This window comes from Stenella coeruleoalba, assembly GCF_951394435.1.
Source record: "Stenella coeruleoalba genome assembly, chromosome: 8".
NCBI classification, from domain to species: Eukaryota; Metazoa; Chordata; class Mammalia; order Artiodactyla; family Delphinidae; genus Stenella; species Stenella coeruleoalba.
Genome location: NC_137154.1, coordinates 102,740,093 through 102,763,414, shown reverse-complemented (window position 1 = coordinate 102,763,414; position 23,322 = coordinate 102,740,093). Strand labels below are relative to the sequence as shown.

Genomic DNA, 23,322 nt, shown 5'->3' with positions numbered 1-23,322 from the left:
GTGTAAGATGGATAGCGGGTGTGAGCAAATACCTTTTCATGAGAGACCACAAAATTTCCTGTTCTGTTGAAAAGGAGCTGTTGCCTTCTTGGTTGGGGGCTGTTTTCTTGAGTCTTTTAATGTGAATTTCTGGAAGGGACAGTCCCTTCTTTTTTTATTTTTAAAATATTTGTATTAGAGTAGAGTTGATTTACAGTGTTGTGTTAGTTTCAGGTGTACAGCAAAGTGAATCAGTTATAGGTATACCTATATACACTCTTTTTCAGATTCTTTTCCCATGTAGGTCATTACAGAGTACTGAGTAGATAATAATAATAAAAAGTTGCAAATATGACAGTGGACTGGGTAGGCGGGGCCGATGATTCCATGAAGCTCTTCCATGTACCTACCTTCTGGGGATTACCCTTCTTTGAATGAGTGACTGGAAGAAAGAATGAGATGAAGCAGCTAAATAACTATGTTTCTGTTCCAAGCAGCACTGGAGGTGTTAAGAGGTTCAGGAAATCTACAAGGGGAGATTATGCAAAAATTACATATTTAACTGAGTATCTTTTATCTGGGGTTAAAAAAAATTTGTTTTTGGAAGCAATGTATCTTCCTTCTTAATTACTGTATATTTAATTTTGGTTTGGACACCAAGATTAAATATTTGAATTTCACTGGTTTAACGAATTCCCTCTGTTATGAAGGGGAGGATACACCAGAAACATATTAGTATTACGTTGTGTATGCCAGCCCTTATTCTGGGATTGAAATTTCATGGTAGACCAGCCAGCCCTGACTCACAGGTATCTCTGCACACACATTTGTCACATCCTTTGGCTTCTTGAATTTGCTGAGGTGGCCATTTAATCTCCCATGATTTAATTTAGGTTGCCTGGAAAGTATCTGGAAATAAAACATAAAAAAATATTCCTGTGAGCCTTTTCAGTAGTTAGGTGCATTTATTTTTGGTCCCCCCCCCCCCATTTTGTTAGGCTCCTTCTTAATGGCATTTTCGCCAGTGGAAATTTCTCTAGCAGCTATTATGCAATCCTAGCAGCTGTTTATAACCTGGTTTGGGAAATTAATGAACTTGCATGATCTTGTGGTCAGTTAAGAATGCCTTAAGCAACTCATACAGTAAAGGATTTCTGACACTGCTGTGGACCTTAACTCTTTAATCGACTTCTTTGTTTTTTATTGCCTATGTTTCCCTAATAAAGTACAAATTTCAAGTACAAAGCTGCACTTGGAGAGGATAAAGAATATGGATTTCTATTTAGAAGAGGGATAGTGTTTGCTTTTTTTAACCTCCTGGAAAAAGCATATCATAACTTCTTTCTCTGTTTGAGAAGGCACAGAGGCAGTACTGCATTTATTTCATTTTAAAGAGTGTTTGGAAGAAAGGCTAAAAAATAATATTTTAGTTCCAAGGTCAAGGAAGGTCAATCTGCTCTTAGTCTAATGGAATTTTTTTTTCTCATGACCAGAATATTTTGCCAAATGGGGCCTTTTGAAATCGTCTCCCTGGCTTGAGTTAGGATAGGGAATGAATTGGGCCTGACACTGCTCAGATTTCCTCATCTACTCATTGGCTCTAATTCATCAGCCAGAAATCCCATCATAGCCGGCATGATTCTTAGCCTGTAGATTTCTGGCTCTGGAATTCTTGCGGTCCCAAACACTGCTGTCTCCCTCTGGCAGATGGAAACTGCGCCCGACTCTGCATCTCTGTCCTAGGGGCTCTGGAGCAAGACGAGACCACGCAGGGGGCTCGCAGACTGGGCCCAGGCAGCCCCTCCTCCCCAGAGCAAACCCACACGCCTCCATCCCCACCGGCCACTCCCTCCATCCGTCCTGCGCATCCTCACCGAGAGGGTTTCACAGTGTCTCTTCCCATCCCTCCTCCCTGCCCTCCTCCCACCTCCTCTTCCTCCAGGCAAGCTCGGGGGCCAGGACTCCTTTGAGAGCATAGAGAGCTACGATAGCTGCGACCGCCTCACGCAGTCCTGGAGCAGCCAGTCATCCTTCAACAGCCTGCAGCGTGTCCCGTCCTACGACAGCTTCGACTCAGAGGACTACCCAGCCGCCCTGCCCAACCACAAGCCCAAGGGCACCTTCAAGGACTATGTGCGTGACCGTGCTGACCTCAACAAGGACAAGCCTGTCATCCCTGCTGCGGCCCTGGCTGGCTACACAGGTAGGCGCCCGCCCCGCCTCCTGCTCGCTGAGGGTGGGCTCCCTGGAAGCTTCTGTGCACATTCCCAGCCCCTGAAGCCAGCCTCTTTCTTTCCGGGGGGGTGGGGAGAAGTAGACTCGGAGAGGTTGGGTCAGCCTCTCAAGCCACTCTGTGAATAGCCATTGGCTTTTGGAAGCAAGCAGTGTCGTTCTGTCCCAAGGGATCCTTTCCAGGATCGGTAGGGAAAACTGATATTTTGGATATTTACCCCGCGCTGGGAGAAGGGAACTCTGTTGATTTGGTGTTTCTGGAACCTCTGCCTTGTGGTCTAGCATCAAAGGACTTCTCGCCTGCCCTTGGGAGGTCTCTCTAAACCCAAAACCAGCAGTGGCATCTCTCAAAGCCGTCACGGAATGGCCTACACCCTGGACTCATTTGCAGTAGAATCCTCAGTATTTGGCCGGTCTCTCCAATGGGAACAGTGCCCTCAGTCACCGGACACTCTGGCTGGATCCTGCCCTACATAGGAAACCTTTCTTGTCGCTTAGCTTTACTGTTGATTTTTTTCCAGGAGTGAAAGTTGTAGTAGTGGTGACTGAAGAAATGTCACAGAGGAAGGAAGATGTATGTTGAGAGTCTGGGCTTTGATTGAGAATCTGGTACTAGAGCAAAATGATTCATTGTCCAAGCAAGGTGTGGCCCATAGGCTGTCTAGCTCTGGAAGGGTTTGAAGAGTATATCTGACAACTGTCCAAGGAGCAGACGCATGTTAACGATCAGACCCTTTCTGTAAGATTGTCGTGTTTTGTAAACATTAGACATTGTGTCGCGAGCAGAGCTTATTTTTAAGCTTGGATGACACAGCTGTGACCTTGCCCTCTGTTCTCTTACAGTTTATCCACCCTGGACAGGTCACTGGTGGGGACCCTCTGTATGGATGAAGACAGACAGCAAGATCTGTGTTTCTAGTGACGTGTCTGTCTGATCTGAAGAGTGTGCTGGATCCCTGTTCTTGTGTGAGGGAAATCTCAGGTCTTTACTAGGAAAGCCAGCTGACCTTTGAGAACAGCTCACATGCTTAGAAAAGTTCCTCCTCCTTCAAGGATCAGGGGGGTGTGTGTCTTTTACGTTGCATTCTTCCAGCTCCCCATGCGGTTCAGTGCACGGATAGGTGCTCAGGAGCTAGGTCTGGATTTTGAGGTAGCGACAAGGTCTGTATATAGAGTCGTGGGCCAGAAAGGAGCTTAAAGGTTCCCTACTTTCTTCTTGCTGCAGTATATTCCCCAGGTCCTCGCTGGAACATCTCGAGTAGATGGGAACTTGCTGCTTTGCCAGGGAGTTCCTTCCCATCTTGGGCAGCAGACAATGAAAGTTTGCCCTTTTCCATTAATGGCACCTGGAATAAGGAAAGTATATAAAGTCTCTTTCAGTATGCACAGGAGTGCTGGCTCCTGTAATTAAACTCTTAGGTATTTTAAGAACTGGACTCCAGTTGGATACACTGATGAAGGAGGAGAGAAGTTCTGCTTGATTAGGAGGAGGAGAGGCCGGGGCAGCTCTGGCATGACTCTGGGCTGTGGAGGCGGCAGGCGTCTCTAAGTGGCTGTACTTGCTTCTGTTCTTATGGCGCAGGTTACACTCGGCTCTGTCGTTTGCCCAAGTGTAAAGGCCACCTCTTCTCCTCCTTCTGCCCGAGCTTCCAGGACCAAATCCTCAACTTAGTTTCTCCCTATTAAAGGTCCTGCCTTATTCCCTCTGGCGTAATCTCCACCATAACCACCATTACCAGGCACGATTATAATTTTCTCCCATATGACAATTTTCATCATTCTCTCTCAGCTTGGTGTACAGTTCTGAACATGTTGCTAGTTAAGGCGGTTTTGTGGATAATGATATTAAATAAACTGACTTTAAGTTCTAAAGTTTGGGTTCTGGCCAAAGAGAGTCTTATGATTTAGGTCAGCCTTCATGGGAAAAGATTCTGTTAAGGATTCATGGCTACACTCCAGAAAGTCTAGAAGTTTCTAGAAACGGTGAACGCCTCATCTCCACCTCAAATAGAAACTCCTCTGAAAGGGGTATATATATATATATATTAGTTATTGGATTTCGTAGGTGGGAGAAGCTTGCAGAGCTAATAGTCTACAAGAGTGATTTAAAGGGTTTTGACTAAGATGATCTCAGTACCTTGGCAAGAATTATCTGAGAGTTGGGAATCTCTCCACGTGTCCCAGTTTCAAGAAGAGAAGGAAAAGGGTGAATTGGAAATTTTAAGAACGAGGAATGAGTGTGAAGTACAAATTAGGGACATGAAATGTCATCAAGAGGGCCAACACCAAAATGCCGCCTGTGAGGCTTCTCTGGCAATCCTAACCCAGAGGCAAACAGATGAGAACCTCAAAAGCTCTTTTCAGGACAAATACAGGAATGTCCTGGAGCTGTGAGTTATGTTTGATGTCATCCCTTATTTGGATAGATTATTTTTAATGGGTGCCCCTTCGTCCCTCCCTTCTCCCCTCCCTCCCTCCCTCCCTCTCTTTTCCTCTCTCTTTCTCTGCCGCTCTATCTCTGTCTCTGTCTCTGTCTCTATCTCTCTCTCTTTCTTTCTAGGGGAATAAAACTAATTCAGTGAATGGAAGCAAAGAGAGGATGATTATCAGTTAAAGATCTCAAAAATTCAAGTAGTCATTTGAACTAAAAAACCTTTTTTTAAGTATCTTACCATTCAGTTGTTTCTTCTTTATAACTGGGGATTTAACTTTTCAAACCATCTCAGATGGAGGTGCAAACAATAGCCCAGAAAACAGAAGTCCTCTGAGCTCCTCCCAGCGCTAACACACTGTGTGATTTCAGGCAAATTTACCTTGTACCCTCTTCTACTTTTAGTGAAATGGAAGTGTCCCTCCCTCTCTCGGTGGTAGGAGATCTGTGAAAATGTAATTGAACTAACTCAATTAACGAGACAAATGAGTGCTAGACATGGTGCTAGACGCAGGGGAGAGAGCTCACTCGTAACAAATCAATTATTTCAGCAAATCTGAGCCCATGTTGAGTGCAGACAAGTGTTCGTAGCCTTGGAAGGTTCACTATCTTGACGAATTCAAGACACTGTCATTGTCCTTAGACTTGAACTGGATTTTCGTATTGCTGTGGTTTGATGAAGGTCAGGAATTTGTTAGGCATGTCGGGAGTGGTCCAAATTTGGGTGTCTTTTCTTCCTGTGTTCAGTTCCTGGTGGACTTCTCCTGTCCGCAGTGCAAACTATATCTTGCCCCTCATTGTGACCCCTTATCATTTCACATACATCCTAGGGAACGGGGAAGGGGGATGGAACATGCTTACTCAGCCCCCTCCACCACGCGGGGAGCGTGTAGTGACTGGAGTTTTTATAAATGCATCTCTGAGTCTATGCAGACATGCTAAGATGAGCTGAAGTTTGGAAAAGTACTTTGGAAAGTGGAAATCATTGTATAAGTGTTGGCAAGACTTTTCATTGCTCATAAATGTCACACCTATTTTCTATCTCAAGTTCTGAGCTCTTTTTTTTTTTTTTTTAATCTGTTTCCTTAAAATTCGACTAACTCCAGAGTATGTGTGGCTACACGGTAGGAGCACATGTGTACCTTTTACATCACTATGACTTGGCTTGAACTAAAGGATGCATGTATAGATTCCCTGTGCGGGGGTGTGAATCCATTTTCCTGCCAGTGCAGTAGGAGCCTAGGTCTCTGTTCGTCTCACTCTCAAAGGAATACATTTTACTTCTTCAGATGCTGTCTTAGTTACTGCACCGTAAGTGTGGAAATCAGTTAGAAACTGAATTTTCACATTCTCTTGCACAGTTGCATTCTTCCTCCCAAGATAAGAAAATTGCATCAACCTTCACTGGGCTCCCATGGCAACTTGTTAAATTAGGTCAAGATGTGTGGGCAGATAACATGGCTTGAAAGCCTGCCTGTTCGCTGAGTTAAGAATACATCAAATGCAGTGCTGGCTTCCGCCAAGAATGCACCTTCTTACCTTACTGGGACCGCTTTTGGTTATCAAACTGATACGATCAGAGAGCTCCATTTTCTTTTGTTCGAAGATACATTATGAACCCCATCTGATTACAAAACAAACTGAGAGAAGTGGCCTGGTGTTTTCTATGTATTTGATGGACCTAAGCAAAAAGCTTTCTAGATCCTTGACACACATGGGCATCTCTGATTTTTTTTTTTTTTCCATTTCAGCAGGTGTAGAATAATATGTTGGATTGTCAAAGAGTATTTTCCCTTCCTCTCTGTCCCTCCAGGCCCCTCTTATCAATGATGAAACTGAGGCACCAAAAAGGACTTATTCCAGGCCTTCTGCAGGAAGGTAGCTCTTGAATTGAACCTTACGTGCCAGATGTCTCACCTGAGTACGAAATCTTTCTCCCTCTTAAAGAATGAGAACACTCATTGGTTATCTCAGTTGCTCCCATAGAGTAGATTAGGAGTCTTGTCTCTTGCTTGTCACTAATTCACACTGTGTGTTGGGGGGGGAGGGGGGTCTTGGGGGCAGGAGGGAGTTGGAGCTATTGCTCTGTAAATCAGCTTTATAGAGCTTCACTCCAGACTGCCAGACTTTTGTTGCTACAAATAAGGAATCCTTTCCTATCACTTCTGCAGTTGGTATGGAGCAGGCCTGCTGGTAACTGTCGTGTTGTCGTTGTCTAGGAGAAGCCCCAGCTTTGTGTTGTAATTGTTGATGAAGTGGTGAGGATCTCTTCTTTATCCTGGAGCCTGAGCAAAGCTGAGCCCAAAGCTAGTCAGTAACTATAACGAAAGTATGTTTTACCGTGCTGGGCCGATTTGTGAATAGCTGATCCCTCAGTCTCCTAAAGGCTCGATATGGGACCGTCAGGAATCCAACTTGCAAATATTTTTGCGTGAGGCATCACACGAAGCCGTACCAGCCTTGTAGAAATAGAAGCCCTAGGTATTCCCCTGTTGCTTTTGGCCTGAGATAAACCTTCTTCTTGCTATTTTGTAGATAAATTAGAGCCCGTCCACCGTCACAGAATAACAGAGTCCCTGGGCCATGCCCAGAACCTGGGGGATCTGACTGGTCACTGAGTTTTAGGGTTCAGGAACCTAAAGCTACTGCTAAAACATGTATTTGAAAATAAACAACTTTCCTGCAAAAAGAAGTGCTTCAAAGCCCTTCAGTTCAGAATGAAACCTGAGATTGGATGGCATTTCCTGAAATCACAGTTTTCTGACGGAAAGCTGGATTGCAAAATCATCCCAGCGTCCTCAGGTACAAACAACCACCGAGGAAGCTTCTGGTGTGAGCCTAAGTCATTGACGAGGAAGGGGGGTGGCGCATCACCGGAGCAGGGTAGTGCAGTGTGAATCTGTGCAGAAGATTCTAATGCTCGTCTACAGGTGGAACAGCCTGGAGTTTTATAATGGGGGGAGGGTGGTGATTCCCTGAGCCAAGCTCTGGAATATAGTCTTTCCATGTGCCTGCTGTCGCGATAAGGGTGTGAATTGACTAAAGTCAAGAAGAACCAGCTTGCTGACATGAGCGTAGAACCCTGGTGCCTGTTGCGTGCAGTACTGCCTGTTACAGGGGCCCTGAGGTTCTCGGCCCAGGCGAGGCTGGGCCTGGCCTCAGGCTTACAGGCAGCATCACAGTCTTGGTGTAGACCATCGTCGGACAGCACCTGGGTGGCTGGGAAGAAAAGAGCTTGGCAGTGAGAAAGGCAGATGGAGCATCTTCCCTTTCTCCTCACAGGCCCCTGTGAGTAGCAGGCTGTAGGAAGCCAGACAGACCCCCTGAGCCTAACTGGAGGCTTGCTGCCAGAAGCCGGGGGGACTCTGATTCTCTGTGCTGTGTTTGGCGCTGGGTCCTAAGGGGGTGTGTGGAGTGCCTTTGGGACCTCACTGGAGTAACGGGTTAACATGCTGCTCAGTTATGAGGCTGCTGGGGAAATACTCTGGAGCCTGGGGAAGGAGATCTCCCTGGCAGCTCTGGGCTGGAGGGGGAGGGGGGGGCAGAAGCCCCTTGGTGTTGCCTGCATGGACGTTCCACTGCTTCCGCCTCCTGACTGGTTCGCTTTGGGACCATTTTTCTTAATCATCTGCCACCCGTGGAAAAGATCACACGGTGGGAGGATTTGGCTTCACTCTTCATTTTTTTCTTCTAACTGGCTTCGGAAATATGGACAGGGAGGTTCCCTGTTTCCGTCAGTTGCCCTTGAAGACCGCAGCTGGCTGAGCCACCCCGGGGTCTGGACGCAGCTACGGTAGCTCCGGCGAGCTGCCTTTGGGGCGGAGAGGCCCCTTCGTACGTCACAAAACAGAATCTCAGACCCTGGCGTTCCAACTCGCCGAGGCCTGTGGGTGCCTGGATTAGGAGGCAGGAAACTTACACGATGACACATCTTTTCTGGGGACCCAGTCCCCCAGCTTTAAAGGAGTCTCTGAGTCTCCCATTTATTTGGGTCACTGTTTCTTTAACAAAATCTAACTCCAAGTGGTGGAACTGGGTGGTGACAGTTCTGGAATTCCACTCTGTCTCCACTTTGAAGCTCCACCTTTCTGTCTTTGAAGTCAGATGTTTTCACTGAACAGAATTCAGCCAGTGTGTTGCCGAGGCATCCACACAGGTCCTGTCGGCCTTGAACAGCCGGCCTGGAAACTCCCGCAGCCTCTGCTGGGAAGGGCTCTGTGAGATTTCGCCCCTTGGCATCTCCTGGTTCCTTGGATGCCTTTGCCTCTCTGGACACTGATTGACCAGTGGTTCCCCGGCGTGGAGACTCCATTCAAGAGGTGCTACAATTGACCCGTGAACACCACACGGGGGTGAGGGGCGCTGACTCCCACACAGTCAGAAATCCGAGTATAATCCCCAAACTTAACTACTAGCCTACTGTTGACCTGCTAACATAAACAGTCGATTTACACACTTTTTGTCTGTTCTGTGTACATCTGCGTATATTTTATGCATTCATGGCATACCCAACTTTCTTCTTAGTTTTTCCATATTTCTAGGCTATGCGGTTTGTCTGAGTTTTTCTCAAATTGTTGCAAATGTACAAAAAAATTTTCCAATGTATTTATAAAGAAAAAATCCATGTATAAATGGACCCATGAAGTTCAAACCCCTGTTGTTCTAGGGCCTCTGTATATCCCTCCCTCTTCTCCCTAAAGTGACTTTCATGTGATGCTTACAGATAGGATGGTTATCAGCACCCCGTCTGTCACTTTTATGCCTTCAGTCTTAAATCCAGGTTAAGCACATGACAGGAGACCATCCAGGCTGTTTGACCACTGGGTATGTTGCAGAGGCTTCATCGTGGTGGGGTTAAGAGTATGGACTCTGGAGCCAGGCAGCCTGAGTGTGTCTTGGCTTTGCCACTGACCAGCGGCGTGACTGTGGGCAAGCTGACATCTCTGTGCCTCAGTTTTCTCACCTGCGAAATGGTCATAATAGGAGTTCCTATCTCCTAGGATTATTGTGGGAATTCCATGAATAGCTTATGGAAAGCACCCAGCACAGTGCTAGGTCCACAGGAAGCACCCTCTAGGTGCTCGTTGTTACCACTGTTTCGTATTATTCTCCAGACCTTCTGTCCTTCAATACAGTTCTACATTCTTCGAGGTCAGGGGATGATGGATTTGACTTACAGAATGCCAGTAATTCCGGGCAGTATCTTGGGGGCACAGCCAATATTTCATACCAGATTAGGTCCCTTCAGCTATTCAGCTCAACCCACATGTGTGTTGAGCTCCTACTAAGTGCTAGACTCTTTCATACGCATTCTTTTTTTTTTAACTGTCTCCAATGACCACATGAGGAAAAATCTGTTATCCTCATTGTACAAAGGAGGGAATTGAGGTTCAGAGGGGGAAGAAGTCTAGCCCAAAGTCACACGGCAAACAGCAAAGGAGAGGCCTTTCACAGGTTTTCACAACGTCAGACAATTTGTAGGAAAATATCCAACGTTAGTAGCATGTTAGTTTGGGTCTGCAGATGCCAAGGCACGATTAGACTCGGGGGAGAACATCTGAAGAACACAATGGGAAGAGGAAGAAAGGGCAGGGGAGCCTTCAGGCTGTGCTGCAGGTAGGAAGAGCCTCCAACTGCAGCTCAATTCCAAGAGAGGTGTGGCCAGGCTGATGGGACTCCTCGGTCAAAGACTGGGGAGCTCTCTGTCTTGCAGGAATGGCCTCTTGTGCCCTCTGCACCATTCCTGGCTGGAGCAGCCCCAGGAAGCCTGACCTTGGTTGGGGACAGGGTGGATGGAGTCACATATGCTGCCTGTGGCCAGAGGGCCCAGCAGCATGCGGTCGTGGCCCCATCATCCCTGACTGATCAGCGTGGTGTCTGGCTGGTCGTACAGCAGGACTCCAGACCGTGGTCCCGACGCTCTTGGTGGCCCACGACGGGCTTCTGGATTCAGTGCCTATTGTTGACTTTAACTTACCGAACTGCATTGTTTGCTGTGTGACTCACCTCTCCCTGAGAGATAATGAGAGTGAAAGTTGTCCTAAGGTGGGTGAATGTGAAAGTCTGAACTCGGTGAGGAAGCTGGGACTTGCTTGGCGGGAGAGGTGCTCTTAGGGCTGGGCTCCGTGGAGGTGTTTGACCTTCAGAGCTGAGATGGGTGCAGTTTCTCGTGAAGGCCCCTCGAGGCTGGGTTCTCGCTCCTTTGTTCTTTAAAGGCGTGGGTAGCGCCTTTTCAGCTCATCCCATTATGGTGGAACAGAAGTGTTTCTTCTGCTGCCTCTGTGCTGCTTTTAGTACCCTCTTCTGTTATTCCACCCAATCTGGCTACCGTGCTTTACATTTGAGGGGTGTTCAGAAATTATTTGCTAGATAAAGGCTTGAAAAGTTATATGCTCAAATGATGGCTTAGGATCTAGTCACCTCCCCAAGAATTTGAATACGTTAACTAGTCATTTCTCGAGGGGGAAACTTGGTACGGGGGGGAAACTTTACCCCCTAGGATAAAATAAAGCTCAGATGGCATTTGAGAACCTACTAGAAAAGGTCCAGGCTTCAGAACTCTCAAGTCCTATTTTCTAGTTCTAATCAGTGAAGACCTCCTTCTTTCTTCTTGTCACCTACATACTTAGGAAGGCATTTTCTTTTGACATGTACGTTAGTGACATAAAGCTTTTTTTTTTCCTTTCTATTTTGGTTTCTAAACAAAATTTTCACTCCGTACCCTCAAATCCAAACCTTACCCATTTCTGGTGACTTCTTAAAACAATCAGTTACCTTGCAGACCTCAGGAGGAAAAGCTGTAAAGAAGCCCGCTTCTTGCCTTCAGCTTTGCTGGCTCACTATCCAAGTGTGTGTCTGAGCGGCGGATTGAACATGGTTAGGCAGAGTTCCTGGGTTTGGAGGAAAGGTGCCTGCATTCGAGTACAGGCTGCCCCTTTAAGAGAGGAAGGGTCTCCTTTCCCTGCGGCCGCTCCCACACATGTGTACTTTGAACACACGTAGGTGTAAGGAGCCCAAGCAAAAACAAGGGCCTTTCCTCCAGATACTTAAGTGTGTAACTGTCTTGTTCTCAGGCCCCAGGCAGACTCAAGCGAGCCTCACTTTCGTCTTTCGCAGGTGGGGCAGCCCGGCTGACCCATTGCCAGCCCCAGACTCACTGCCCAGACTGTCCTGGACATTAATAGCTGGGCAAGACTTTCTGCTCTTCCTTCAGTTAATAGTGATGGGATCTGTTTCTAGGGCCAAACTACAGACATTTGTGGGGAATGCTGGACTCATTCTAGCTCAGCCCTACATAATTATTAGGTGGAGTGCGCTTTGGTGATGGGTATAAATGATTAGGAGGGGAAAAACGTGCACTGGGGGAAAGAGGATCTAAGTCTGTCTGTGGCCAAGATTTCCCCAAACCATAAAATGTCGGTGATACTTTCACTTGCAAAGCAGTTTGCATCTGCTCTTTTTGTGCCTGCCTACTTTGAATTAGAGCAAGAACTTCAGAGTTATCCCTCACTTTAAAAAACCTTAACCGGTTATTCTCATCTACAGTGTTTAAAACATTTTACACTTACATACTTTAACCATTTTGTCTTAGCTTCTAACTTTCTCCTTTTTCAAAGTTGCCGTATAAAAGGCCAGTTGAATTCTTGGAAGAATCATTGAATTTGATCTAGTGCTTTTGCTATTTTTTTTTTCAACTCCATCTTTTTTTTCTCTTGTTTTCCTTTTGGAAAAGTCTGCTTTTAAAAATATTTTTTTCTGTTGTTTAATTCTTCCATTGTTGTGTTTTATTATTTTATTTTATTTTTTTGGCTGCGCCGCACGGCGTGTGGGATCCTAATTCACTAACCGGGGGTTGAACCCGTGCCCCCTGCAGTGGAAGCGCAGATTCTTAACCACTGGACCGCCAGGGGATTCCCTCCATTGTCGTGTTTTATGTTGTTCCCAGACTGCTCTGCGCTGTGGTCAGCTCTTTATATATATATGCATATATTTATATTTATGTTTATTTTTAATAATAGGAACTTGATCTACATCTCTGTAAAGTAGAGAGGAGCAGGGATAACTATTTTCATTTTAGGGATAGATAAACTAAAGCCCAGAGAGGTTAACCAGCTGCGTGAGGTCGCTCAGTGAATCGGGGAAGAATTGGGATCAAAGCTCTAGACGCTTGACTCCCTGTTTTGGGCGTTTCCCACCATCCTGTATATATTTTCATTTTATGCGATACTATCTGCTGTTATCGCTCTGTCAGTATGTCCAATGCCTGACATCTTTGTTTGTTTGTTTGTTTAAATTTTTTGAAATGCTTCCTTCTTTCTTTTGGTCTAACGTGTCAGAGACATGGACTTGACATTAAAAGCTGGTTTTAATTGTTCTCCAACTTGTTTCCATTGTTAAGTCCTGGCTATACCAGCAATACATAAACACAAGGGCACGAACATGTTGCCCCTCATGACGTCCATGAGGTGTGTTTTTCAGGTGCCTGTTAGAAAGTTGTTTGTGGTTATGAGTTGAATTATTGGAACTCATATCCCTGATTGCTGCCCTTGTGTTACTAGCCATTGATAGAGGAACGTGTGTATAGAACCTATTGATCTACAGTGATTCCTTGAACCGAGGCACCTTGGCCAGTTACAGAATGTATCGTACATATACAGATTGTGCTGGGGATGAGGTGAAATTGGGTTGAGTTGAGGGCAACGGAGGGACATAACTCAGAAGAGGTGGGAAAAGGCACCTACAGGCATAAAGCCAAGCCAAAGTATGAAGCAGTCTCTACTCTTCCTTCTTTTGAAAATCCCAGTGCTCTGGATGCCACACCAGCCAGCAGTGCATCTCGTGGCTCCTTCATCCTCAGGCAGAAGACGGTGCCGCTTCATGTTGAGTTTGGCCCAGAGGGCAAGAGACTGACAGGATGCTTTCTGTTCAATTTGTCATTAAACGTCATTTCATAAGGACTGAATGGAAACAGAGGGACTTGGAGATCTTTTGTGAATGATAATTTAGAAGGGGGTTGACAAGAAGGGGGTGATGCTTAGAGGCTCCGGGGTGACCCACCACCCCCAGAGGTAGGCACTCCTGCAGTAGTCTGAAAGACAGTTCACACTTGTGAACAGATGGGTCATTTCTGGATTTGAGTGTTCTGTTTTTGCCATCATCGTTTGGCTGTGGGTAGAGACACCTGGGTGAAAGGGAGGGGCCAGTCGGTCCCGTTCCTCTGTTTTAGAACCACCTGTCAGATGTGTGCTATTGGGGCAGAGTGAACCCTGTTGCAAGGGTGACCAACCATGAGAGTTTCATAGGTTAAAATAAATGTGGTGTCCTGCCCACACTGAGGTATTTGACTTTGAGAGTCGAGCTGCAGAGATTAGATTCTCAAAGTAGCAAATGAATTCCCCAAAGGACAGGAGGTGTGGTCGTTTTTATTTTGGGGCCCATGTTGATGAAACGTAGCCTGGGAGTCACCCATATTGTTTGGCCCCAAATATAGTTTAATAGAGAGAAGCAGTTTGGGTCGCTTTTTTAAACCCTGACACCTTTCTGCAGAGGAGGGTTGTTTTGAATCATGCAGTTCAGTAAATGTTTACCAAGCACCTGTCCAGACGAGGTCCCAGGCCTGGCATTGAACACAGAAGGGTCAATCAGACGCAGCCCAGGCTTGCAGGGAGCCAACAGCTGGAGTCACTTAACAACAAATAGCTTTTTGATAGCTGGTGTTTGTTGGTGAGGCACCATCCCAGGCTTTGGGTTACAGCAGTGAAAACACACAGTCCCCGCCCTTGGAGCATGTGTTCTAGTGGTGAGAGAGATGCAGGGAGAACAAAGCTGTCGGAGCCGGTCTTGGTGCAAGCAAAGCATGATGGGAGGCTGCCCGAGAGAGCCGCTGCCCCGGGCTCCACTCTTGTGTGTTAACCTCGCGCTGGGCACAGGTGACAGAGTGAGAACTTGCAGCTGAACTGGAAAGGAAAAACTGAAGTCCCACCCTGACCCCCGTTCATGAGCAGCGAGCTCATTGCCATGGCAGGCAACCCCCAAGCCTAGAAACAGAGAAGATACCTGTACGTGGCCACACGGAAAGAATTATGATCCTGAGCCTTTCTAACATCCCATCCTAGCCCGTTGCTTTCCTTTTACCGAAGTTGCTCACTTCTTAGCCTCGGAGCGAGGGAGTAAAAAAGCAGGGGCTTTTAAATAACCATCCCTGGCTCATTGAGACGGATATGGGGATCTCCCAGTCCCCAGACAAAGAAAAGGGACATAAACAACCAAATGAGTAAGACTTGACTTGAAGCTTCGCCTTAACAAAAAAAGAGATCGTAGCCTTGGATTTGAAGTGCTTTGAGGGTCGCCTCTGGAGGGAAGCATCCTCGTGTGAGACTTGCTCTGCTGGCCTGCGGTCCCTTCAGGTACCCACCTGATATTATCTCTTCTGAGATTGTGTCACAGGCTTCAGATCAGGACTGTCAGTGTTGCGCTAAGAGTTTTCCTCTTCCCCTCAGAAGCCGAGAAGAACAAAGCAGTCAGAGGAAATTCCCCACTGCGGCCAGGGAGGGGGCCGACGGCGGGGTAGGGGGTGGTGTGTGTGAGTGGGGCAGGGGCCCTCCCTCCCGCACCGCCTGGGGGAGAGACTTCCTTCTAACAGGGACCCCTCTGTTGTTGCGGTTCAGAGCTCTGAAGCATAGTTTCCCAGTGATGCCACTGGATTCCTGAAGTGTGACACCCCAGGGCAGCCTGGTGAAGGCCGCTGTTGACTGCCTCGGGGCCCCTGGACAGGGACACCATTGTGAGTCACATTTGGTGTATGAGCTCCCCCTTCCCATGACTGGCACTATTCTTAGTACCATTCTCTGCTCCCTGGGACAAAGGTCATTGGGACCACAGTCCAGTTGGGTGGGTGTGTGGGCCTGGGCCCAGAGCGGAGAGGAGGTGCCAGGAAAATAGAGGAAAAGGCTTTACCACGTGAGGGCGTGTCGGAGGGAGGGCACGGGATGGAGCCCGGCCCTGAGGATTTGAACAGACCAACTCCAAGCGCTGCAGAAACAGCCCCTGGGAGAGCTCGGACCGGGAGGGCCAGCCTCAGCCATTGTTTGCACAAGTCTGGGGCTTGAGAACTTCCCTTGGGGCTGGACTTGGGTTCTGGCCAGGAGGTCAGTGTCACCAGGGACCCCAGAGCCACCTCCAAGTGCTGGCCTGTCAGGTGGCCCTGATTTCCCCTCCCAGGCCCTCCCACAACCCCGTTGTTGTGGAAACAGGCTCCCGTGTTGGACTGTCCACTGGTCCAGCCGGCGGACAAGCTGTCCTGACGCCCACATTCCTGCCCTGACCCAGCGTTTCTGGCCGGCAAAAGAACCCCACGTCCTTCCCATTTCTGTTGCCTCCACAGCCAAAAGGAGGGTCGGGGTGTCAGCAGAAGTGTACAAGAGAGGAATCTCTGGGAGGCATCACGGATCCCTTTCGTTCGGGGTCACCGTGAGCGCTTTCTGAAGGGTTAGCGGCAACTTCCAGAAAGCCCTGGGTGGGAGCCCTGCGTGCGTGGTTGGCCTGAGTGGGCTGGCTGGATTCTTCCTCGAGAACTGAGGAAGGAGCCTTGAGCTGACATCACCGCTGTTTTGACTTCGCAGCCCAGCAGAGCCTCCCCATCCCAGGCCCTGTGCTTTCTTTAGGCATCTGGTTTTCGTATTGATCCTCCCCCTTCCCTTCTGTAAATAGGAAAAAAAAAGAGTTAGAGGACACCACACCTAGGACCTGGCCTCCCAGTTCCCAGATTTCAGTTTATGTTCCTTATGAGCAAAGGAAGGCTCACAATGACAGAAAAGCGAAAACACCCACATGCAAGGGCTCACCCCGCCCTCGGCCACATCCACAGACACCAGGGGTCAGAGGCACACAGAGAACGGTCTGGAGCTGCAGGGCCTGCGTCTCGGACATCTCAGTTCAGGAAGCGGCAGCATGAGCAGTGGCAATAGTTCTGTCTGACGTCCCTTCCTCACGCGCCAGTCCCAGCGACGCTAATCAAAGCCCCTTCCCCACTTGATGGCTGCACGTCTCGAGGGTGGAGGACGGAGGTGGCTCTTGGACCGCCCTCCCCGGACTCGGGACGTGCTTGCTGTTCCCAGCCAATGGCCAGGACTTGCCTGGGGACAAGAATCCCCATATTTCTTTTCCTTTCCTCAGCTTGGTATAATTAGCCCCCCTTGTCTCCCCAAAGGGATTTTAAGACAAGTAGTGTGGGAGAGGTTTTAAGGTAACTAGTGGGGGGAGAAATAATGGAGTTACGTAGGCTAACGGCGACCACGAGGGGACCTGACTGGGCTGGGAGTGCCACCTGTGGCGGTGGACACCAAGGTCACTAGTGGCGGCTGTGTCTGGAGGACCGCTGGCCGCCCAGTGTCCGGGACTGCTTGCTGTGAGAAGCGGGCAAGAGAACATGTATTTAGAAAGCCGGGTCCTTTGATCCCTGGGACCACTGCAGCCAGCGGGCAGTTTAGATGCCAGCTTCTGGGTTGGTCTTGCCTAGGGGCAATGGAGTGTCGAGATGAAGAATTTGGGGGTCAGGCTGCCTGGGTTCCAGCCACACCACTTCTGACCTGCGCGGCCTTGGGCAGGTTATATAGCCTCACAGTGGGTCAGTTTTCTCTGCTGTAAAGTGGGAGAAACGAATACGATAACAACAGCCTCCACCCATGGACTTATTGTGAGGGATAAATAAGATGCTATAAAGCATCGCCTGTTACTACGGAACATAGTAGGTACACGATAAATCATAGCTGCTGTTCATATTTTCCTTTGCCAGGTGTCTGAAAGCAACACCCCACTCTCTCTCACGCCTGCGTTATGTGGTTGACCCAGGAGAGGACCGTGAACTCCCTGGCTTATTTACATAGTTTTGGACTGTAGTAGTTGATTTTTCCTTACATGTCTCATTTCAGGGATCCTGTGAGTATCTATACTCATTCTCCACTTCTTCAGGGAACCTATTATGTCACAAGGGCTATTATAACTGCGTTTTTCTTATTATTTTGCCACCAAAAATTCCATAGCATTTCTTAATAGAAATCTCTTTTCTTACTCCTGTCCATCCGGATGACTTCTTAGTGATTCCTCATAGGAAGTCACTTTAGGACATTACTCCAGGCAGAGGGTGGTAGCTGGTGACTATTCAACTGCTAAGAAACCTGCAAATGTGTCCGAGCTGTCCATGAACTTGTTCTTCAGCGAGGGGTAGAAACAGAGAAGGGTAAGGCTTTACCGGTGTAGCTCCTGGGACTGTTTCCTCAAACGTTAATATATTTTGTAGGCATTTGCTGAATCGTTTAATTCTAGAATTTGTGTAAGCTATTTCTTGCCAGATGGGTTTAAAGTACTCAGAGTGAGGATGAGGTAGAGATATTTCATTTTCCCTGTTGAGCCTGGGCTGTGCTGAGGAGGGACCACTAGGAAGCTGTTGCTATAGCAGTTGCTTCTTTTGGCTGTCCCAGAGCTCAAAGGAAGCTCCCAGACCAGCTGCTGTTTGCTCACAGGCGTCCATCAAGGTTACCCTGGTGCCTGGGAGTCACGGCCCGGGCAGTAGGCCCACCATTTTCTAATTGTGCCTGGAGCAACGTCACATCACTTTTCTGAGCGCCTTTTTCTGCACCAGTAGAATGGAAACAGTCAGCCCAGTGTGCCTTGCCTATAAGGAGGGTAGAGAGTGGCTTTTAGGAGCAAGCAAGATGGTGCATGTGAACATGCCTTATAGACGTGTAAGACATAACAAAAGTTTGCCCTTAGAGGTCATAAAGGACATTTCTGTTTTAGACTGAGAGGCGACGTAAAGCTTGTTTCCTATTGAATCCCAGTTTACTTTGGATCAGACAAATTTGAAACTCAGGTTGAAGATTAGAGTCTGAAAACAGTCAAGTTTTCCTGTATGAGTCAGAGCGTGCCAGGCTTTCTTCATCTACACGGACTGGGTCTTTCCTAGCCACCCTGTGTCCAGATTGCTTATGGGCTCTGACTTCTGATTGGAACTGGTAGAGGCATTCCTTGCTTGGTTCATACCTTGAGTACTTTGTAAGGCAAAAATAATGACTTCGTTTTTGAAGGCAAAAAAGATTATGCTGCCTTAGAGTATCTCAGAGGAGCGATACAGTGTTTTCTTTCTGGAGTTTGCTTAGCAATAAAAATGGACTGACCCTTAAGTCGATCCAAATAAGGCAATCGCTCTTCTGTGTTAAGGGCTGTTTTGGTAGGAATTCTTTACCTGTTCAGTCTGTTCAAGCTCCTAGTGCCTCCTGTACCGCTTGTGCTCTGTGTTGCCTTCATTTTCCCCCGGCTGATGGGCTGAGAGAGGAGGGGTCGGGAGTGGCCCGTGATGGGATTAGTTGCCGAGAGTGTGGAGCATCTGGTGTAATGATTCACGATGGCTTGTGTCTCCAGGCAGTGGACCAATCCAGCTGTGGCAGTTTCTTCTGGAATTACTCACCGATAAATCCTGTCAGTCTTTTATCAGCTGGACTGGAGATGGCTGGGAATTCAAGCTTTCTGACCCAGATGAGGTAAGAAGGGAGTGACTTCACAGAGTCTCCTGTTGAGGGAGGATGAGAGAGAGCTCTGGAGATGGGTTCTGTGGGGTTGATGACATTTTCTAGGGTTCAGATCCCAGCTCTGCCACCTGCTACTTGGGTGACCTCATCTGAGCCTTAGTTTCATCATTTGGAAAATAGTGAAAATATCTACATTGGCCATTTGTTTTCCAGGATTAATTGATATGATGCCCATAAAGTGCCTGGCACCTAGTAGGCCCTTTGTAGACACAAGTTGCTTTCTCTCACTTTGCGCCCTCCCTGGTCTTGTGGCTCTGTGAATATGGAAGGGGTCTGACAATTTGAGAGGCCTTGGAAGATTGGTACAATTTTCACATTAACTTGTGTTTTCATTAACAGATGCTTTAGTGAGGGGAGGAGGAATAAATTGAGTTTGGGATTAACATATACACGCTACTATTTATAAAATAGGTAACCAACAAAGACCTATTGTATACTACAGGCAACTCTACTCAATATTTTGTAATAACCTTTAAGGGAAAAGAATCTGAAAAAGAATATATATATATATATATAATATATATGTAACATATATGTTTTATAGATATATAATATATATAATATATATGTTTTATATATATAATATATATATATAAAAGTGAATCATTTTGCTGTACACCTGAAACTAACACAACATTGTACTCAATTATACTTCAATACAAAAATAAAAACAAAACAAAACAAAAAAACACTTGGCGAGTGGTTGCTCTGTGCCACGCCCAATTCTGAGGATAAAGAACAATGAACAAGAGAGACGACCTCTCTCTTCCGGCAGACATGAGGAGCCCTGTGCCCAGTACAAAAAAAATGCTTCCTGTTGATGAAAGGCAGGTGTGATGGCAGCTCAGCCGTCCATCCCTTGCATTAGATTTCATGCTTTCAAAGCAAGGACATTCTATTAATAATACAGGGTAAGAGGAGACACTATAGTGTTGCTTTTCTTTTTTATTTTTTAATATCAGATGCTTTAACTCCATTCCCTAGAAGTTCAGGGTCACTGTGTTTTCATCAACTCAAAGAATCAACTTCACTGTCATCGTTGCCCAACCCTTGTAATTCGGAATTCAGAAAAGATTGGTCAGAAAAGTAACTTCTATGTACATGAATCTCTAACCCTTTCTTGAACATCGTGGGTCACCATGGACGGGTGCAGGCAAATAAACATGTACATTTGGATCATCCTGTAGATGTTTACCCCTCTTCCTTTTTTTAAAATTAAATTTCAGGTGGCCAGGAGATGGGGAAAAAGGAAAAACAAACCTAAGATGAATTATGAGAAACTGAGCCGTGGCCTTCGCTACTATTATGACAAAAACATCATCCACAAGACGGCGGGGAAACGCTATGTGTACCGTTTTGTGTGTGACCTGCAGAGCCTCCTGGGGTACACGCCCGAGGAGCTGCACGCCATGCTGGACGTCAAGCCCGACGCGGATGAGTGATGGACACCAAGGGGCCGGAGAAACTCTGCTGAGACATTTCAAAGAACAACCACGTTGGTCGGACTCTTAATTTTTAATTGTTATTCTATTTTTAATTTTCCAGAACTCATTTTTTTACATTCAGGGGTGGGAGCTAAGTAAGCTGCAGCTATAATCAATTGTGCGCCGTTGGAGGAGGAGAGCCAGGACTTGTGGGGTGGGTGGGATGGGAAATTCTTGAGCGGATTTTCAGGAGAGAGACAAGGGCCTTCTTAGAAGCTTGAAGGATCTGGCTTAAGGGAGGAAGAGACTAACGTGTCCAATCATTTTAAAAAAAAAATCATCCACAAAAAAAATAATGTGTCTTGAGTTACGGACCTATTAGCAAAAGAAATTGATGCATCAGGAGTCATGAGACTAATAAAAGGCCATTAATTTCCTTTTGTTGTTAGGTCTGGGAGGGTGAAAAAGAGGGAGGTGGGGTAAAGCCTTTTTTTGGGGGATGCACTAAAAACCAAGGACTATTTACCTTTTATTCTACTTTCCAAACAAAGGTGGACTTCAGTGGGGAGGGACCAAAACTGTTTTTGTGTTAAAATTTATTCTATTAAATTTTGTGCCAGTATTTTTTTTTTTTTTCTTAAAAATCGTCTTAAGCTCTCAAGTGGTCTCAGTATCGCTGTACCATGCAATCTTGTTTTTATATGCTGGCTGAGGATTCTGTCACAGTGAAAGGAAACTGTTTATATAGACCCCACTGGAAAGACAAAGCGCTGTCCCTGAGATCGGGGATCCCAGATTCATGTGACTGATGTGTGGAGGAAAAAATAAGGCTGATTTGGGTACAAGGGAACTGTGCATGTGAATTTCACCTGTAAGTTTTTAAAAATTGTGATCACACCCTTCTACTTACTTGTCATTAGTGGATTCTCAGAGTCTGGACTTAACGTTGAGCTAAGCATTAAGTCTGCGAACTGAATGTATTTTGCAGCCCTGGTTTTGGACCACAGTAAATGTAGGAGCACTGTAGAAGTCATGGAAAGGGGATCGAAGGGGGAAGATGGACCTGGTTCTTTACTGGTTTTAGACCTGTAACGTACATGACTTGGAATAAAATCCGTATGCACGGGCATTACCCCTCAGGCCTTAGGAAATAAGTCCTGAATGCATGTCATTCCCAACTAACACTCTGTCCTTTCTCCTTTGTGTATTATTTCCCCAGCATCCCACATTTACTGCTTTCCCCCACTCTGTTGTTCAGTAGAGAGAGATGTACAGCTTTCTGATGGGTGAGTGAAAGAGTAACTACAGACATGACATGAGTTGGAGAGCGTCTGATAAAGCCATTTAGATGTCCTGAGTTGTAGGAGCCATGGAATGGGGAGCCTGTGAATAAAATGGGGCTTGGCTGTCTTTGGGAGAAGTGCAAGGCTTTCCTTTGAAGAGTTTAAGGCAGCTGGGTCGGGTGTCAGGTGAGACTGGGTGGGCAAGCACGGTGCATAGCGCAGATGCTGTGAGGGCCCCGTGCTTTGGATCCGTTATTCTGGCACAGGGTAAGTGAAGGGTTAGTAATTGCAGAGGAAGGAAGACTTGAAGGGATATAGGAACTATTAGGAAAGGAGCTGGGGTGTAGGAATAAGGTGGTCCATGGGATTCAAATCTACTTTTAGTTCTCCCAAAGTTGAACTACAAACATAATCAACTGGGGTGTTGTAAAGGGTCATCTGAAAATGGAGTTTGGGGAGAGAGGACCAACATCTGACCACTAAGGAAAAGCACCTCCTATAAGTAGGATCCCCCCCCGCCCCGCTTCCCCGGCTGTACAGGCGCCTGATTCAAAGGAAGGTGACGGAGGGATGGCTTTTCGGGCTTCAGTGAGGAAGGGGAAGAAATATTTAGGACGGGCTCCAGCTGAGAAACTGGAAGTACTAACTACCTTCTAGCGTAGCTTCAAGAAAGTGGATTGTTTTCTCCCAGGTCCTCTTGCAGACCCCGAACGATCAGGAACTTAGCTCTGTGATTCACGCGTTTCCTCCTACTGAGAAATCGGAGCGTCTGCTTGGAAAGCGAAGGCTGCATTCAGCCCAGCTGTGTATTTTGATCTTCTTCCGGATGCAGGTGCCTTAATGAAGCTCTCGAAATATTTTAGGAGCTGCTCAGGGAGTGTTAGGCAGAACTGTTTGGACTACATTGTTTTCTCTTAGATGATGTGATCTCTGTTGGGCACTGGCAAAGATGTGTGTGCGCCTGCGTGTGTGTGCATGCGTGTGCGTGTGCGTGTGCATGTGTGTGTGTGTTTGCAGACGTGCAAAACTGCAGCTGAGATAATCCCGGGGCTTTCTTGTGAAGTCTTTCCGCATTTCAGTGGTGGGCGAGAGTAGGACCAAGGCCGGGCATCGGTCACTGCTCGTTTGCCACCAGGCATAAAATCACTTTCTCAACTCATCAACAACCTTTCCTTGTACAATGATGCTGAGAACTCCCCCGTGTGAGTCCTGCCGTAATTCCCTAGCAGATAAGATGTAAGCAAGTGCTTCCTCATGCCCTTCAGCTGCTTGTTTGCTCAGATGCCCTTTCTCTCTCAGTGCACCGTTTTCAGTATTTGTAGATAGTGTATGAGTTCAGACAGCTTTGTCGATCTGGCCAGATGCTTTTTCTCCTTCTGTCCAAAGGC

General features: G+C 46.9%; 1 protein-coding gene across 3 annotated transcripts in view; it reads left to right on the top strand.

The window, feature by feature from the left end:
- Positions 1-20,850, top strand: part of ETS1 (ETS proto-oncogene 1, transcription factor) — a 159,331-nt gene extending 138,481 nt beyond the window's left edge. For all 3 annotated transcript variants that reach the window (XM_079929811.1, XM_079929812.1, XM_079929813.1), the window contains 3 exons: positions 1,922-2,182; positions 19,061-19,179; positions 20,454-20,850. In XM_079929811.1, the coding sequence (XP_079785937.1) occupies positions 1,922-2,182; positions 19,061-19,179; positions 20,454-20,669 (596 nt within the window). In that variant the 3' untranslated portion in view covers positions 20,670-20,850. The remainder of the gene's footprint in view (positions 1-1,921; positions 2,183-19,060; positions 19,180-20,453) is intronic.
- Positions 20,851-23,322: the final 2,472 nt, after the last annotated feature.